Here is an 18,443-nt window from a genome sequence, read left to right on the forward strand (position 1 = left end):
TCTTAAAAATTCAACTGAAATGAAGTGAGACGAATTGAAGATTCCATTTTCACTTTTCAGAATTTCATCTTAAAGGATCATCACTGGATCATTTCATTTGATCTTTTTAAGATTGGTTTCAAATGATATGGACTATAAATCCATATTGATTTTTTGAGCTATAAGGAAAACATTCTCAGTATTGTGATACAGTAATAAGCGTTCTTTATCACTTCACCTCTGCAACAATGAAAGTGACACTTAGTTCATTCCCCTCCAGTGGCTCCAAGCGCTTGCTATAAAGAAATAAAACCCACCTCTTTGTCTGCACAAGCAAACATACACACATGTGACTGGTTCTTGACCGACGGGTCAGTGACTGTGTCCCTCTCATCAGTATTCTGCTGCACTAACACGACAAGGCTGGGGCAAGGCTATCCAAACATCAAGCATAAAACAGCCTTACAGAACACAACCATTCATAAACAGTGTCTACAATGACTTTTATTTTGGCTAATTCATTTATTGCCTGTATTTATCTCAAGATAGCCTAGTTCTTTAAAATACTGTATTTCCTGGATGGCCTACTTCAGCCCAAGATTTGCACAAAAGAATCTATAAATGTACATATAAAAATATGAATATATTTACAATAACTTAAGCTTCACCTAATTATGTAAAGAATATGAGCTGCTAACACATTCCCTCATCTTTATTCCCCTCTTAGTTCATAAAGACATCAAACTGCACTGTAAAATGGTAAGGAATTACATGAGTGTATCTCCTCCCATTTGAACTTTGGAAACTGCCGTGGTAAAGCATTCCCTACATGTGTAGTCATTCTTTCTGTTGTACACCACGTCTGCCTCTCAAACTGTGCTCTTCAGGTGAGTTCAATTCATACATGTGTGCTTTAATAAGCATCCGTATGGATCATACAGAAGCTCTGCAATCTTAGTATGCCATTGGGTTATTCTTATGATAAGAAATGCTGATAAGAATTATTGTATGGAATCTCGTCTTTTTTTTTTTTTGGTGCAATAATGCTTATTTTGCAATAATATTGTACTGTAACAATATTTTGACTTTTAATTGTTTTATACACTGTAAAACATTTCTGCCTGCATCAACTTAAACTTCAGTTCAATTGATGCCTTAAAATTTTGAGTATAATCAACATGGCTGTACAAGTTATTTCAGCTTAAACTATATTAAACCAACTTAATAAAAAGTCAAGCTGAATCTTGTACAGCTTAAAATATGTTGAAATTGGTTACATTATTTTGATGAGTAAGAGTAATGGAAAAACATGTTGCATATGTTACATTAAAAACATACATTTTAGATGCATTAAAAATGTACATTAACATTAGATGATGTTGAATCCACTGCTTTTTTATATAGAATTGTCTATAAAGTATTTAATACAATTACATCAGAAGTAACTATAATTGGATTACAGAAAATAATAGGACACACACACACACACACAAAATGGCAAGCAATTTGCTGGAAATCAAAAATGTTGTAACATTGAGGTGGGTGGGTTTTGACATCTGGTTTTTGTCAAGGCATGATATCTCATTCTCTCATTAGGAAAGGTTAAAATATTGCACCATGATGGCATCTTTAGTCAAGCTGACAAACATTGCATGTGTGGGGGAGAAATTCTCCGAAATGAAAGCACAAGGCTAATGAAACTTGATATGCTGGGTTTTTTTTTTTTTTTTTACTGTGTTAATGTGTGGAAGTATTAACACCTCACACTGTGTCTTGTGTTTAAGCAGACTCTGTATTACAAGAGCGATGCTGCTGTTATGGATAACATTATCTCTCACATGGCCTGGTATAGTACAACTCTTAACCTCATAAAATTAATTGAGTGAATCTAATGATAGGAAAATAAATCCTGGCAAGAACATGTCCACGGTTGCGCTTCCCAAAAGCTTTATATAAGTACACTTTCAGAAAAACAGAATAATTCTATCACCCTTTCAAAAGTACTAAAGGTACTAAGTACTAATATGAACCATTTAGGAGTGAATAAGGTATAAATATATACCTTTTTAACTTTTGTGCCTTATTGCCCTGGTGACAGATTTGGACCTTTTTTTATTTATTTTTTTGTCTGAAAGTATAGATCATTGAGAAAAATTTTGCCAATGGTTTCTATAATTTAAGCTTACAATGCTTTTTGGAAATCCAAATTTATAATATGATAAAATTATACAGTCAGATTTTTCAAAGTGTGACATTATTTCTATGACAATTAAGAACAATTTTAAGCACAAAAATAAAGTACTTCAATAAAAAGAATTAAATGATGATTACCATTGTGTAAAAAAAAGTCCATATTAATCATTATAGCAGGGACATTGTGCTTAACTGTAATGCGTTTAATTGTAATTTAAAGGGAATTACTTTTTTAAAAAAAACATAGCTGTCATTAAAATAATGTCACAGACAGTGCAATGGTCCTATAAAACAGGCTTAATTTACTTGAAGCAAAATATTATTTCAAATTACTCTGATTTAATATAGAGGTGAAATGTGACCTGCATATATTTTGTGAGATTCACCCAACTACAGATCATATAATCTTACAAAAATCAATCAATAAATCACAATGCTTGAATTATAGACTAAATGCAACACAAAATTCCCATTCATTCTTTGTGGGATGTAATCACAGTGTTTCACAGATATCATCTGGCTTTAATTAATTATATTATATAAAGATAAAATATATCAATAAAAAGAGTTGTAATATGCTAAAAGTTTTTTTTTTTTTTTTTCCTCCAAGGCACAATCAGCTTTACGATCCACAGCATGAAGGAAGGTCTGTGTCTAGAGGACTCATCTGGAGGAGTTGTCGAGTTAAGGACATGCAGTCTGGACTCAGTCCTGCAGCAGTGGAAGTGGACAGATCACTGGTTCCTAGTAAACACAGGCACCCTGAGGTGTCTCTCAGCCGTCCACACTGACCCAGTCCAGACTATCGCTTGTGATTCTGGTGAATACATCAAATGGCAGTGCAAGGCTCAACAGCTCATCAGTCTGCAAAACTCTCTGGCATTGAGCACAGAGAGAGGAAAACTCAGGCTGAACACGGGTGAACACGACACCTGGAAATCTCTGGATGTGGGTGACATCTGCCAGAATAACCTGAGTGAGTAGAGGCCAAAAAACAACTAATTATTATTATTATTTATTTAATTATTTATTTGAATTGTGTCTGAATTGTCATGTTCATTTTATATTGACTACATTTATTTGATCATTTATTTTACTATTTAAAATAAATAGTTTTCTAATGTTTTATTTTAAAATGTTTTTCTGGTTGAGAAACATCTTTGATGAATAGAAACAAAAAATGTTGTAACATTATTAATGTCTTTACTTTTGATCAATGCAATGCATATTTACTGAGTAAAAGTGTTCATTTATAAATATCACTGACCCCAAGTTTTTAAACAGGACTGTAATAATTGTCACTGATAATCTAGTGAGTACAATATAGTAAGTATATTTCAGCCTAAATTCAAAAATAAATAAATAAGAAAAGAAACTCCACTGACCTTCTTCACTTCATGGTATCATGCTATAATATATATCTCATCTTCATTGATTCTCACAGGATCCAGACGAGAAAGTGATTCAGACCCCGATGAGTATGACTTTGCTGAAGGGCCGCCTAAACAAAGAATGACAGAGGCACAGATGAAGTTTTTACAGTGGTATTACCGCACAGAGGACCGTGAGTGTGGCAAGCTTGTATTTACTGTGATGTCCTGTTTGTCATGTTTACATAATTTAATTTCACCATATGGCCTGAATGGCTTGGATGGTGCTGTGAGAAAAAGTATGTACTTGCATCACACTAATACTCTCAAACGGTTCAATGCCGTTCTTTTGTTTAACAGCAACATCGTGGAAGTTTGGCATGCTGGCATTTGCTTTTCTGGGTCTTCTGATTGGTGCTATGCTGTTGGTCATGGGCATGATGGCTAATAGGTTAGTGACACACACAAGTAACACAGTGGGTAAATACTAAATAACTACAGTTGCCAAAGGGGAGTTTTATAGTAAAATAATGCATAAGTAAAGACATATACACTCAAAACATGTGGGTTCTTCAGCAGTTCTTTGCAGCACGTTATGTAGGTTCAGCAGAGAGCATCTTAAAACATAACTATATATATACAATTCTCTGCCATTTTCAGGTAAAATGAGCACCGGAGGCATTAAAACACCATCAACAACAATGCAAAAATCATCCTTGCATCATGTTTTCAGGTCAAAACACTTTTACCCTAGTGCATAATGTGTAAACTAATACATTTTGATGTTTCCATCTCCAACTGCATTTGTATGGCTTATGTAGTAAACTTGCTTGGTAGCTCACCTGGTACTTTACATGCGCAGTGATACATGGTTTGTCAAGAGTGCTCAAATCCATTTTTATCTCACTATCTGTTAGGTTTAAGTATAAAGCTTAGTTAGCATAAGTGGTACCATAAAGCATTAGCCTATCGCCACTCATCAGGCATTTGATTTCCGAACTGGATTAACCACCGTAATGTAGCTAATCCGGGCACAGTCACATTTATCATATTTATCTGAGAAAACCAGTGGCGGCGCCAGGGCGGGGCTTGACGGGGCTATAGCCCCATCAGAAACTTGCTTAGCCCCGGCACAGCCCCACCAAGGATTTCCAAAAGATTTTCCTGTTTTTTAACTGTGATGTCACTCTCATTAACATTGAAAAATAAATATTAAAAACCTAAAAAAAAAAGGTGCCTAATATGTGGCTTATAAACAATTAATAATATGAGGGAGGGGTCAATTCACTATAGAGAAAGTAAAAGTAAAAAAAAGTGACGGTTGACGCTGCATTAACGGCGCATATTCTCTCTGAGACAACGAGAGACGAATCTAATTTAACATATGCTGATAACGGTATATAACTGTCTTAAATTATTCCCTTAATATTTCTCTTGTGGCTCCTAAAGTGAAAAACCTGAGATGAAACGTATTTCGCGTTAAACAGGTTGTTTTTAAAAATTGGTGCATTAAATAAAGCTGCTCTGAATTTTCATTGATGCCTACAGTGTTAATAATAATAATTATAGGCCTATAATTAATTGTATAAATTAATAGACCTGTTTTAAAAATAAAAAATCTTTTTCAATGAGGATGCGGTATGAAATTATTGCGGGGCAATAGTTTCATGTAATTTAATAAAAGTAATCTAATAATAATAATAGGCCTAATAATAATAAGAATGTAACAGGCCTACATTAATTGGAAATGATAAATCCTCTTAATATTGCAAATTTTTTATGCTTTTGACAATATCTCTGGCTATCTAAACATGCATGATACGATGCAAATCAGCACGGGCAGGTTATCACCCGCAATGTGTGCCCGTGTGGAAATGACTAGATATGCGTAAAATAAAAAATAAAAATAAAGATAACTTAAATAAATAAATAAATAAAACAAAACAAAACAATGAAAAAAAAATCCCAACTTTCTTTCTTTTCTATATTCATTCAAAAATTATATTACTTTGTAAGTGTCATATTTGGCAGTTGGCATTAGAAGTTATTACTAATAACAGTGGCAAGTTTAATACCACAGGAAAAAAGTTAAATATGCCTTTTTCGAAGCTGCTGTATATAAAAAACTGATAGCTAAAGTTAGGCGTTCATTACTTTCTCTCAATTTAATTAGTTTTTTAGCACCCCCTCTGAACTGTTAAGCCCCCCCTTAGCACCCCCAACAAAAAAATCCTGAAGCCGCCACTGGAGAAAACTGAACACACTTTCAACACCACTCATTAGAGATTTCAGTTTGGAACTAAGGCGAAACCTGCAAGAAGATACATAATATTCTTTGCAAAAATGTTGCCACCAGCACATATTTTTTTATTATAGGTTCTTCAGATGGGTGAGCTGGTTTCTGGGTTATTTATAGCACCAACATACATTTCAGAAGACTAAATACAAAAAACATTAAGCTGTAAAACCTTTTTAGTTCCAACTTGAAACTTGTTTTTTTAAAGTGCTACTCCTAGGGAAAATATCAGTAATAAATTGATTCTGCTAGAGATGTTTTCGAAGAGATCTCAAAAGTGTTTCAAATTTTGATCTTTTGCAAGTAAAACTGCCAATATACCATATATTTGTCTCATTTGCGTTTTTATTAATCCTAAAACATTTTAGAGAAATACTAAATGGCAAATCCCAGCTGCTTAATTTTGGACATTTATTTATATACTATACTGTATGTGTGTGTGTGTGTGTGTGTGTGTATATATATATATATATATATATATATATATATATATATATATATATTATTTTTTATTTTTTTTATAAATTTATTTTTTTTGAGATGGTATATTCTTACATAATTTCCATTTCCACTTCCCCTACAGGAACAGGAAGCAAATAGCCAAATACAAAGCAGCCTCAAAAGTCACAGCGGTGAAACCTGAAATGGAGGAACTGCAGGCCATCTTCACTGATAAGGTCACAGAGGTAAAGAAGGAGGAGAAAACCCATTTCACCCCATCCGAACACATCACTACATACAACAGCCATAAGGATTGGGAAGAGCCTTCATACGACAGCAAAGCCTCAGAGGGACTGAAGCCCGGAGAAATTGTGGTGACCTGGAAGGACGGGAATGTGTCTACTCTCTATCCTGAACCTGCGGAGGAAGGACAAGGGGAAGAGGACGTCCAAAACACAGACGTGGAGACTCTGTCGCTAAACTCCCCCAAAGTAATAGCTTCATCTGAGGCAATTGCATTTTAATTTAATCCTGTTTTTTTTTTTCAATAGAAATTTCTTTTACATTTACATTGGCAGCCAAAAGTTATTAATTCATTTTTAAATGTGTTGAAAGAAATGATATAGCATACAGTTGTTTTAAATGCTGATAATATTACTGTTGCACTGTATTTTCATCAAATAAATGCTCTCTTGGTGAACATTAGAGATTTATTTCAAAAACATTTTTAAAAATCTTGTGGTTGCCACACTTGGTTTCCCTAGCCCAACATATATGCTTGCTTATAGCCTTGGGTCAACCAACCATTTTTATGATTACATAATATATTTACACATATATTAATTTCGAGTTTATAGTTTATGTTTCAAAAGGTAAGTTTTACTATGTTATATAAAAAACGTTTTATGTAAAAGTGCATCAAAATTGGTCATGAATTAACGTTTTTCTAAACCATACAGTAATAGTGTACCATACAAACTTATATGGATTAAATCTAGGGCTGCAACTAACGATTATTTTAATAATCGATTAATCTGTCGATTATTTTTTCGATTAATCGATGAATCGGATTAAAAAGAAAAAAAGAAAAGCATTCATTTCCAACCCTTTTTCAAAAACAGAACTAAAATCTTTAGAAAGTGCACAAACATGTTGCTCCTTGAACATCCCTGAGCTGTTATAATAATAATAAAATAAAATAAAAATGGACTAACACAAAAAACATACACATGTATGCTTTACATCTGCCAAATATATAGACGTTTTGGGGGGGGGAGTGCAAAAATTAAATAATTTAACAACACTGCGTCGTTAGCGTTGGTATTGTATCAGACACTTGCACTTAACATTATATGAAAATCAAGCTCAAATGGAGTTAATAATGTTTTTGACCAGAGAATGACGGAGATGGAGTGTTTTGTCTGTCATTAGAACGGCTGTAACTGTTATCTGAAGCAGCAAGTGCATTATGCTTTCATCAACTTTTACAGGTTATATAACTTTGATTGTAGCTATATGGGCGCTTAGTTTTTTCTTGTTGTTTAATACACTTGGCCAAAATCTCAAATTAAGCGCTTATGCACATAATGCACAGGATATTTAAAACGTATATAGACAGCAAATAACTAATTCTTCTCCACTCTTCAAACACACAAAAACATTATCCTTTACTGACATAGTGTTTGAGTAAAGAAAACGCTGTACTATTCAAACACCAATTATTTATTCACCCTTGCATTGCGAAAACGCAGAGATCTCATCTTCTCCAGGCTGTGCGCGGCGCGTCAATCTGAATGAAGGCGGGGTGAAGTTACGAGGTCTCGCTGAGAGCTCGATGATCCAATGGCGTTACGAAGTTTTACTGACAAGTTATTTTAATGCTTATCATTGGTTTACTATTTTTAAAACTCTCTGATTTAAAATAATAAAACGAATTATAAGCGACTCAAGTTTGTATAATTTTCACAGCACCTGACTGGGCTAGAGTATGGCAACTGCCATACGCAAACGCCGCCCTGCTCCCACACCTTGGATGACTTGGGTCGCACGGATTTCTCTGCCTCCGCCATGTATCTTTCCTCTACCTCCGCTCGTTTTTTTACTTTTTTTTTTATTTATGAGGCGCCAAACTCTGTTACCATCCGTGCGCGAGAGAGACCGAGTGTGTTCACTCCGCTCCGCGCTCAACTAAAGTTTTTTTTTTTTTTTTTAATAATCGAACGTCTCCGCGTCGCGCGACACAACGAATCGATTATGAAATTCGTTGCCAACGCTTTTAGTAATCGATTTTTATCGATTTAATCGATTCGTTGTTGCAGCCCTAATTAAATCAAATATTTAATCTTCATATTTTTCTCTTTATGCTTCCCATACGGAGCACTGTAAATTATTCTCTTCTCTCTCACTCGATGTGATGCAATACAATAAACTTAGTCATTTCAATATTTAATCAATACTAACATTATTTTTTACAGTTTTACAAGAACAAATAAAGATAAAGGTGTTTATTTTGTCCTGGAAGTTTCTTTGGTATTCTGTGCATGATTCGGTTTTGTGTTTTGATGTGTATAAAAATAAAAAGTCAAAAGTCAAAAAAATAAATGCCCCAAATGAATTCTCTGAAATTAATATATTAAGTGGAAATTGGTTTTATCACAATAAAATACAAGTATAATTCCGGTGCAAAAAACAGTGAAACAAACAAACAAAAAAAATCAACAATTATAACAGAATAATCAGAAATGCTAACAAAGACATTTATTAGCACTCTGATATATTTAGCGCACTGTCCATTCTCATAAAGTTACCGCTTTCTCAAGTTTGCGCAAGACGTTGTGATCCTTCAGGTCCTGTTAGTTTTAATGCTAAATGAGCTGATACGACATCAAAACAAGCATTCCTCCTTGTAGATTCTCTCGAGTATCAAAAGAGGGCGTCCTTGCATCAGAAGATCTTGAAGCCCTTGAGCAATGTAAGCGTGGGGGCTCTGCGTTTGCTCTGAGCTCTCGAGGATTTAACCGTAACCAGCTTTGCGGTGGCTGGGGTGGGCAGCTCTTTATAGCAGGTGGTGAGCGGAGGGGCGGACGACAGGCTGATCGCAGACTTGTCTTCGCTGATGAAGAGCGGACGGATACTCCTCTCTGTCTCTCGCCTCACTTCTCGAACGGCTTCGTGAAAGATGTGCTGAACGGACAGGAAGTCCAAGCAGGCGGAAACTTCAAAGAACAGGCAGCCGAACCGCAAGGCCAGAGCTGCACCATCTGCCTTGCTCACCTGTCTAAAAAATTATAAAGTATTATAAAATGTTTAACAAACACATTATGAAAGCATGTTTCATTCACTTCCCTTACCTAAAAATGCACATCTTTACTAAAATTAAAAATGAATTCTGAAAAATAATATATACTAATAAAATAAAAATCCTGGAAAAAAGTATTGCAGGTTCCACAAAAATATGAAGCAGCACAACTGTTTTCAACATTGGTAATAATAAATGTTTCTTGAGCAGCAAATCAGCATATCAGAATGATTTCTGAAGGATCATGTGACACTGAAGACTGCATCACAGAAGTAAATTACAAAATAGATTAGAAAATATTTCAGATTGTAATAATATTTCTCAACATTACTGCTTTTATTATATTTTTAATAAAATAAATGCAGCCTTGGTGATCATAAGAGACTTCTTTTAGAAACCTTACCGACCTCAAATGTTTGAAGGATAGTGTGCATAGAGTAAATACTAAAAAGTAATCATGTAATAATGGATAGAAACAAAATATAGTCCAAATAAAAAGTGGATATGATAACTACAGCCTTAAGTAAAATTGCACAATAAAGAGTTGAAGAAACTCTCTAATGTAATAGGAATGGCACAGCTGAAAAAAACCGGGGATGAGCAGTTAAAGCTTTTATTTAAAGCGCAGCTGGCAAAGAAGCACACATAATTCTGCGGTTACATAAATAGATTTGATTGAGTCCAGCTGTATTATGGTCATTTCAAGTATGATACTGCATAAATCATGCACGGTGTTTGCATAATGAAAAGAAAATATAAAGGCGATAAATGGTCATTTCCTGGACCAATCAAATCCTTACTTAAACATTTTAGGGTCATGAAAAACTGAAATCTAAATAACTTGCAGTGGTACCGAGCATAATTGTTGTAATTATAGCCAGTCACAGGTCATACGTCCTTCCAGTTAAACTAACAAAAGGACATTCACACAACTATGTAAATGCACTGTTTCCTGCTCGGCTTGGTTAGTGTTTTGACTAACACACACTCTGACAGGAAATTTGGCTGTTTAAGATTCACACTTAAAGGAATAGTTCACCCAAAAATGAACACTTGATGTAGATGAGTTTGTTTCTTCATCTGAACAGATTTGGAGAAATTTAGGATTACATCACTTGCAGTGAATGGGTGCCGTCAGAATTACAGTCCAAACAGCTGATGAAAACATCACAATAATCCACAGGTAATCCACATGACTCCAGGCAAGTGAAGAACTGCATGTTTATAATAAACAAATCCATCATTAAGACGTTTTAACTTCAAACCGTTGCTTTCGGCTAAAATATGAGCCCTCTATCTTTAATATTGCTTTCTCCAGAGAAAAAAAGTTGTCTCATCTGAATCAGGAGAGAAATATGCACAGATCAAGCACAGTTTGTAAGTTAAAATAATCTAAAACAGTTATGGCAGTGGATTTCGATGTGAGAGGTCAATGGTGGATGGACTTTTTTACTGGAGGAAGCAATACGTTTTTTGGCCAGAGGCAATGGTTTAAAGTTATATGAGATGGATTTGTTTCTTACAAACATGCAGCTTTTCAATTCACACGACATTAATTGATGGACTGGAGTGGTGTGGATTATTGTGATGTTTTTATCAGCTGTTTGGACTCTCATTCTGACGGCACCCATTCACTGCAGAGGATCCACTGGTGAGCAAGTCATGTAATGTTAAATTTCTCCAAATTTGTTCAGATGAAGAAACAAACTCATCTACATTTTGGATGGCCTGAGGGTGAGTAAATTTTCAGCCAATTTTCTTTTTTTTTATGTATGTTATAATAGCAATGTTTACTGAAATGTAATGGAAGGGATGTTTAATTCACCTGTATCTCTCCATGTCCACTTTGTTTCCTAAAAGAATGACAGGAGCGTCTGGCTGCAGGCCTTTTGAGTACAGAGTCACAGTCTCCAAGTACTGCTGGCAGGCCTCAAAGCTGTTCCGGTTGTCAATGCTGTAGACAATGATGAAGGCATTGGCCCAGCCTAAATAGCGCTCACAGTTGACTGGTCCATCCTGATTTAAATAAAGACAGATTTGTTTGCATACTGTAAAGCTGCCAAGGTTATGCAACAAACTTCCATTATGAGAAATTAAAACATCAACCATTAAGAAAATATCAAATGTGAGGTGTCAATCTGCATAAAGAAGAATATTATTAAAAGAGACAAAGGACATCATTACCTGATCAGCCGTGTCCATCACTTTAACCAGAACTGGCTGCTGGTCTACAACTTCTTCTGAAGAGTAGGTATCTTCTGAAAATTAAATATGTAAAAAAAGATACTGCATGTCTTTTTTTTAAACTAACTGGCATTCACAGAAACATTAAAACACTGCGCTCCAGCTCAAGTTATATGACAGTTGCATAACGTGTTTTGTCTCTCTTTTCATTCCATTCTTCGCTAATAAAAGATGACATTTCGGTTCCTGACATTCATGTGCGTTAATTTATTTTATTATTATTTTATATAATGATTTCATAAAAGAATTACATTTGAACAAAATGTGAAAATGTGATACAACTACAAAGGACGAAACTGAAGAAAGAAATATATGGTGCATTGGAAAAAGACAAAGTTTTAAAGTGGTTTGGCAAAGACAAAGTCAAAAGTCAAACTTGTCATTTTAGCAACGTAAAAGCTGTCAGTATAAGCCTCAGCTTCTCATCTTCTGCCAAGGAAAAAACATGAAAATTAAAATGAGGACTTTTATGTCTCTAAGTAAAATCCTTTTAAGTTTTAAAGCCACCCATCTATGGATCTGAGTCGCCCTTAATTACATCTGTATGAAACTAAACAGCCCTGAAGTTAATGCTCCAGTGAGGTAAAAATAACCTGTTTGATTGATATGTTTTATTTTAAGATCAGGGCCATAATCACCATAGACATTGAGGAGAACACGTCTCCTATATCCAGATGTTCAGTCACTCATTATTGGCTTTTCAACGACCGTTTGTTAAACTTTTATTTTCAAACTCCTTTCAATATTTGGTTATATCCTTGGTGACGACAGTAAAGGCTGGGAAACTCACCAAGGTTTGGGTCATATTCACTGATGAAGCGCTTCGTGAGGAATTTCACAGTAAGTGCTGCGGGGGACAGACAAACATCCTGTAAGTCTAAGTTCGGAAATATTTTCAGTTACATAACGGAGCATCCCAACAGGATAATGGGAAATATTTTGTTTTTTTAAATAATTTTTCTTAAAAACAAATCTCATGGGGAAAAGTTTTCTCTCTTGGTAAACAAACTAATATCATTAACATATAATAGCATAACATTCATTAATAAAATCACTATCATTAACATTATGCAATGCTTAACAGATACAATAGTTCAGATACAATCGAATATGAATAGGAAAATACAAATTCAAAACGATTTACAAGGCACATTTTGTCAGTGTTCCCCCCACTGCATACATCAAGAAAATGTCATGACCAAAGCATAATAATTAAACTATGTTTGTTATTATGAACATGGTCGCCATACCTGACTTTCCAGATCCCATAGCTCCCAAAATCACTAAGTTACACTCCGAGGGCTCATGCTCAGGAACTGTGACAATGTTGCAAGTTCTTGCTTTCCCAAACATCAGAGACATCCTGAAGACGGGATGAGCTAGAGGAATGAACACATGAGGAAGCAGATCCGAATCAAACAGCCCATTAGACTCAGTGCAAGTGTGCTTTGATCTTCTGGGTTCATACCTGGATGATGCTGATGCCTGATTTCTCACCAGAGCTCTCTGCAAAACAGCTGGATCGCGTTATACTTCAGTACACACGACATGTCCACAACCACAGCAGACTCAGATGCACGTTTGTCCGAGATTGCTAGACTGTTTTCTTATTTTTCCAGGGCAATAGAAGTCGCTTGTGTTCGGAGAGCATGTGGCGAGAGGGGAATGAACAGTGAAATGCTGGGAGGTTCTGGTTCGGTGGGCTGGAGCACATGATGGACTCAATCTATCCAGTGGATCCGCCTCCCGTGAACATAAAAAGAAACGTCAAAGCCCATACTCTGCAAGAATTGTTTTTAAAAACGCGTTTAATAAATCAACCCCCCTCCCTTTACCAATTTGAGAATTATTCAATGACTTTTGAGAGGAAATTGCCAAACAAACTTTTTGTTGACGCTCGTCTCGCTCAATAATCACTAGACTTAAAGACGTTTAAAAAAAAAAAACACTAAAAATTATTTGTAATGTTTTCAATTAAGTGATAAATAAGAACAGTTGTCAAACTTTCAGCCAAAGAACGAAAAGTGCTCGCTACTGTTCCCATGGTTACAAGCTCAGTAATTTTGTGGTGGATCAAAAAGACGGAACTATCTTTTTTTTTTTTTAAATAAAAGGCCCAAATGTAAGAAAGGTATTTTCTTCCGCCATTCATTTGACAGCTCTTTTGCCTTCGACTGTCGAAGTTCAAACGCGTTTCGTAATTTCGATCGATCATTATCAGTCGTGTTGATCAATTATGTTTGGCATCACTGATTTTTACAATTCTGTTATCTATTCTGTTACTAAGTTGTTCCGAATAAGTTTATTTCTTCTGTAGGACACACACACACAAAAAAAGATATTTTGATGTTGGTTACCAAACAGTTGGCCTTGACTTCCATGGTATTGCTACTGGCAACTGTTTGTTTCTATTCTAAAATATATAAAAGCAATTCTAACAAATCCCTGCTGACAAAAACAATAGAAACCATCACCGAAAATTCTAATGGTTTCCACTACAAATACCATTACAAACACAACTTTTAACCATTAAAAAAAATGGGTTTCTGTAGTGTGTTTTGGGAGATATTAGGATTTATTGGTTTTAACAAGCCACCAATAAGAAGGCGACCATTACCAATAGAAAGGCCCATTACAGTTTCCAGTAAAACCAATACAAGTCCCATTATAACCAGTAAAACCATTACAAACTTTGTAATGGTGTCTATTGTTTTTTTTTTTTTTTTCATTAAACTTAAGGGGAGTTAATCAATATTGCAAGTATTTTAGAGACTTTTAGATATTTAATGAGTTTAAATGAGTGACTCATAGGACCTATACGCATTGTAAGACATGGCCTATTTACAGTGGCATTTCTATAACATTTGGGCTTATGCTCTGTAAAAGTCAGAGAAACAGTTATCTAACTCAAAGATTATATATCATTTGGAGTCACAAGATAACAATTAATCAGTCTACTGTTTGCAATCTAATCAACTATGCTTTTGAAGGCATCCCCCACTTCCAACAGGACTATACTAAGTCTTTTTATTTGCATTCAGATTTTATTTTGAGCAGTCACATGTTCACCTGGAATGCTGACCCACAACAAAGACTGACCCTTACAGGCATACCATTGTTACAGCTTTAGACATTTCACCTGTTCATCAAAAGGAGAAGATGAAATTTTCAGCCTGCTTTTAATGCCTGCCAAGAACAAAAGGTAATAAATAACCATGATGACGGCTGCCCTCTACAGCGATGGCTATCTGCCACTGCTTTCCTAGCAGCATAATGCTGCCACGCTTTTCACTTCTATGTATAGCCGGTTCTATTCTTGTAGTTGTTAGTAGTAGTACAAACACTGCACGCTCGGTCAAATGCATCTCCCTTGCTTTAGAGAACACAATGGTGCTGTGAATGTCTTCAAAGACACGTTTGACTCTGCAGAAGTGTGTATGTGTAGATGAAAATGACCGGAGGTAACTTGATGGAGACGAGCAGCTGTGCTGGCACAGAGATCAACGTGAGGAAGACGCTTTACCAGCCGATGGGTTTCACAAGAACAATAGTGAAAGTGAGATTTGGTGAAAGTGTCTTTACGGTGGACAGAAGCCTCCTGGAGCAGCATTGTGAATACTTTCGAGCTCTTTTCCAATCTGGGATGAAGGAATGCATGGAGGATGAGATTAGTCTTCAGGAGCCCAGTGTTCATGGCTTCCTGGTAGCCCTCCGTGTGATACATGGCGAAAGACCCATGTTGAGCGCTGATGAAATTGTTGACGCCATCCAATGTGCCGCGTTCCTTCAGATAGAGCTTCTAACTGAGCATCTCATCGATGTTATCAATTCAGACAACTGTCTTCTAATGTATCACACAGCGGCTACTTTTGGGTTATTGAAGCTTTTCAAAAGCTCAGCTTTGTTCATTCACGACATCTATGTAGACCTCAAAGAAGATGTGAAGTGCTTGCCAGGGGATTTGATTGAATATGTGGAGTCTCTTGTTCCTAGTACGTACATCACCGTCAGCTCTCATTCGCCAACCATCAAGCTATTGCAGGACTTCATGAGGACCGTTTGTTACCTTGATGAGGATGAGAAAGACTGGAAGGTTCTTACTCACTTGCCTCTCAACGCCAGCACCACCATGGCAGGAGTTACGGTTTTAGACAACAAGCTCTACATTGTCGGAGGAGTCTATGATATTTCCAATAAGGTTGTGGATTCTGGTTTCTGCTATGATGTTTCTACAGACACTTGGAGCACATTTTCCAGCCCTCAGCAACTTCGCTACAACTGTACTTTGGTAGGCCATGTGGGTGACCTTTATATCATCGGCGGAGAGTTTGAGAAGACAGTAATGTCCTCTGTGGAGAAGTACAAAGTCTCTTCGGATACCTGGAGCTTTGTTGCTCATCTTCCAAGACCTGCATCTGCCATCGCTTGCGCCAAAGCCATGAGAAGACTATTCATCTGCCTTTGGAAACCTAAAGACGCTACTGAGATTTACGAGTATGTCACAAACAAAGATGAATGGGTGTTAATCACGACACTCGTTCGGCATCAAAGTTACGGACACTGCATGGTGGCCCACAGGGACAATCTGTATGTCATGAGGAACGGGCCATCTGATGATTTTTTGAGATGCGTGATGGATTGCTACAATCTGACCTCAGGTCAGTGGACGGCCATGCCCGGGCAGTACGAGAACAGTAAGGGGGCTTTGTTTACCGCGGTAGTGCGAGGTGACTCTGTGTTCACGGTCAACCGCAGAGCGACGGTGGAATACGCCATCGAGGACAACAAATGGAGGACGAAAAAAGAAATGACTGGATTTCCAAGAATCGGCTCCATGTGGACGTTCCTCTTGAGATTGCCAAAGCAAAGCAGAGTGCTTTTAGAAAAGAAAGATAATGGAGTTGAGATCTCCTGTGGCCCCAGCTCAAGTGCTTCTGTACATTGTGTTGACTGAGCTGAGTGTATTAAAAATAGCGGTAAATGCTATGTAACAACGGATTCCTAGAATTGACATTAGCTTACCTCAAATATTTTAATTGGCAGAAAAAGAGAAAGGTTGCAGGTGGGTCTTGCATTTTTTGTATTATTACTTCAGAAAAAAAAGAGGTAAGTGGCTGCTTGTAGACTAAATAAACAGGCACAACAAAGTTCATCCTGTTCAAAAGTTGAAAAATGACGTAAAAGCTCATAACTTTCTTGAAGTGATATTTCAGAGAGGAATCATCCTCACGTAATATTTGCTGTCCCAATTTATGAACACTTTACACTTGTACTAGACATCAAATGAATAAAAAATTTGAATTAATTTACTTTTCAGTATTTTATTTTATTTTTTTACTATGCATTATACTGTTCAAAAGTCTCGTATGCTAATTAAGGCTGAATTTATTTGATCAAAAATACAATAAAAAAACATTGTGAAATATTATTACAATTCAAAATAGCTGTTTTCTATTTGAATATATTTTAAAATGTAATTGATTTTCAGCATCATTGCTCCAGTCTTCAGTGTCACATGATACTTCAGAAATCATTCTGATAATGCTGATTTTCTGGGCAAGAATGATTTATTAATGTTGAATACAGTTGTGCTGCTTAATTTTTTTTTTTCTTTTTCTAGAAACCAAGATTCTTTTTTTCAGGATTCATTGATGAACAGAAAGTTCAAAAGAATAACATTAATCTGAAAAAGATAAATGTCACTTTTTAAGTGTTACTTTTGATAAATTTAATGCAAAAACTCATACTGACCCCAAACTTTTGAGAGGTAGTTTACATATTTGGAAATACAAAACGGCTATCAGTAATTCTTTAAGCAATAGTATATGTATTCAACCTTACAAACCTACATTGTTCTTTGTGAAACTAGTTCAAAATTTCAAGCCTCTCTTTCCTTCATCAAATCAGTCCAATCAATTAGTTAACTGCAGTTTATTTTGTGTTCAATTTAAATAACTTTTAACTATTCACACACTGCCAGAATAACACAGACCAGTTGGAGGCAAATGTGAGATGTGATTAATGGAAAACGAACAGGCCCTATAAATCTTCATGACTGTATTACACATGATTGATGGTCATTACAGTATATGTTGCCATGGCCACATAAGACCAAAATATAGAAACATATCCTGTTTTTATATCAAACACGCCATCTGTAAAATTCAATCCCTGGTGTACCCATACCAGAAGTGCCGGGGTCAGACAAGGCCGCAAGGAAAGAGCGCAGAACCTTGAAGACTGTGAGAGAAAGTTTAAGATCAGCTGGGAGGAGAAACATGATCATCAGAAATGATACTTTATTCATACAATCATTTATGACCTCATGAACCGGTAAGAGTGTAACAGTGTGGCGACTCGTTGACTGTTCAAACACTCAGATCATATCCAGACATTCCTGCAAGCTTTCGTAACTATTGTAGAAGGTCCGCTCATTACATGGGAACCTGAAGACACACTGATAACTAATCATGTTACCACAATGAAAACATTGTGTCCAACCTCCGGCAGCCTAACAACAGAATCTATAGATCTTGGCAGGACTTCGCTATTCGCTCATGATGCCTGGAAGTTGTTTAACACTGAAGGTAACATTTTATAGGAACTTTGCCATATAATAATG

At 35.9% G+C, this 18,443-nt stretch overlaps 3 protein-coding genes across 4 annotated transcripts; 2 read left to right on the plus strand and 1 right to left on the minus strand.

Annotated features, from left to right (window-relative positions):
* Positions 1-796: 796 nt before the first annotated feature.
* si:cabz01068815.1 (solute carrier family 51 subunit beta) lies at positions 797-7,274 on the plus strand. The gene is made up of 6 exons (XM_058782369.1): positions 797-866; positions 1,767-1,825; positions 2,783-3,148; positions 3,617-3,736; positions 3,903-3,993; positions 6,422-7,274. Exons 2-6 carry the CDS (start codon positions 1,786-1,788, stop codon positions 6,801-6,803), a joined length of 999 nt encoding a protein of 332 aa, XP_058638352.1. The 5' UTR covers positions 797-866; positions 1,767-1,785; the 3' UTR covers positions 6,804-7,274.
* A 1,629-nt stretch (positions 7,275-8,903) lies between these two features.
* rasl12 (RAS-like, family 12) lies at positions 8,904-13,768 on the minus strand. Of its 2 annotated transcripts, none has more exons than XM_058782326.1 (6): positions 13,290-13,768; positions 13,072-13,200; positions 12,612-12,668; positions 11,762-11,832; positions 11,403-11,593; positions 8,904-9,556 (listed from the first exon to the last, which is right to left on the minus strand). In XM_058782326.1, the coding sequence occupies exons 2-6, from the start codon at positions 13,181-13,183 to the stop codon at positions 9,223-9,225; spliced, it is 765 nt and encodes a 254-aa protein (XP_058638309.1). In that variant the 5' UTR covers positions 13,184-13,200; positions 13,290-13,768; the 3' UTR covers positions 8,904-9,222. The 2 variants fall into 2 exon arrangements, with proteins under 2 accessions (XP_058638309.1, XP_058638308.1); XM_058782325.1 differs by having other exon boundaries at positions 11,762-11,835; positions 13,290-13,747.
* Positions 13,769-15,266: 1,498 nt separating this feature from the next.
* kbtbd13a (kelch repeat and BTB domain containing 13a) lies at positions 15,267-17,063 on the plus strand. The gene has a single exon (XM_058782890.1). It carries the CDS (start codon positions 15,267-15,269, stop codon positions 16,773-16,775), a length of 1,509 nt encoding a protein of 502 aa, XP_058638873.1. The 3' UTR covers positions 16,776-17,063.
* The last annotated feature ends 1,380 nt before the right edge of the window (positions 17,064-18,443 follow it).

Source organism: Onychostoma macrolepis, chromosome 07 (assembly GCF_012432095.1).
Source record: "Onychostoma macrolepis isolate SWU-2019 chromosome 07, ASM1243209v1, whole genome shotgun sequence".
Classification (NCBI taxonomy): Eukaryota; Metazoa; Chordata; class Actinopteri; order Cypriniformes; family Cyprinidae; genus Onychostoma; species Onychostoma macrolepis.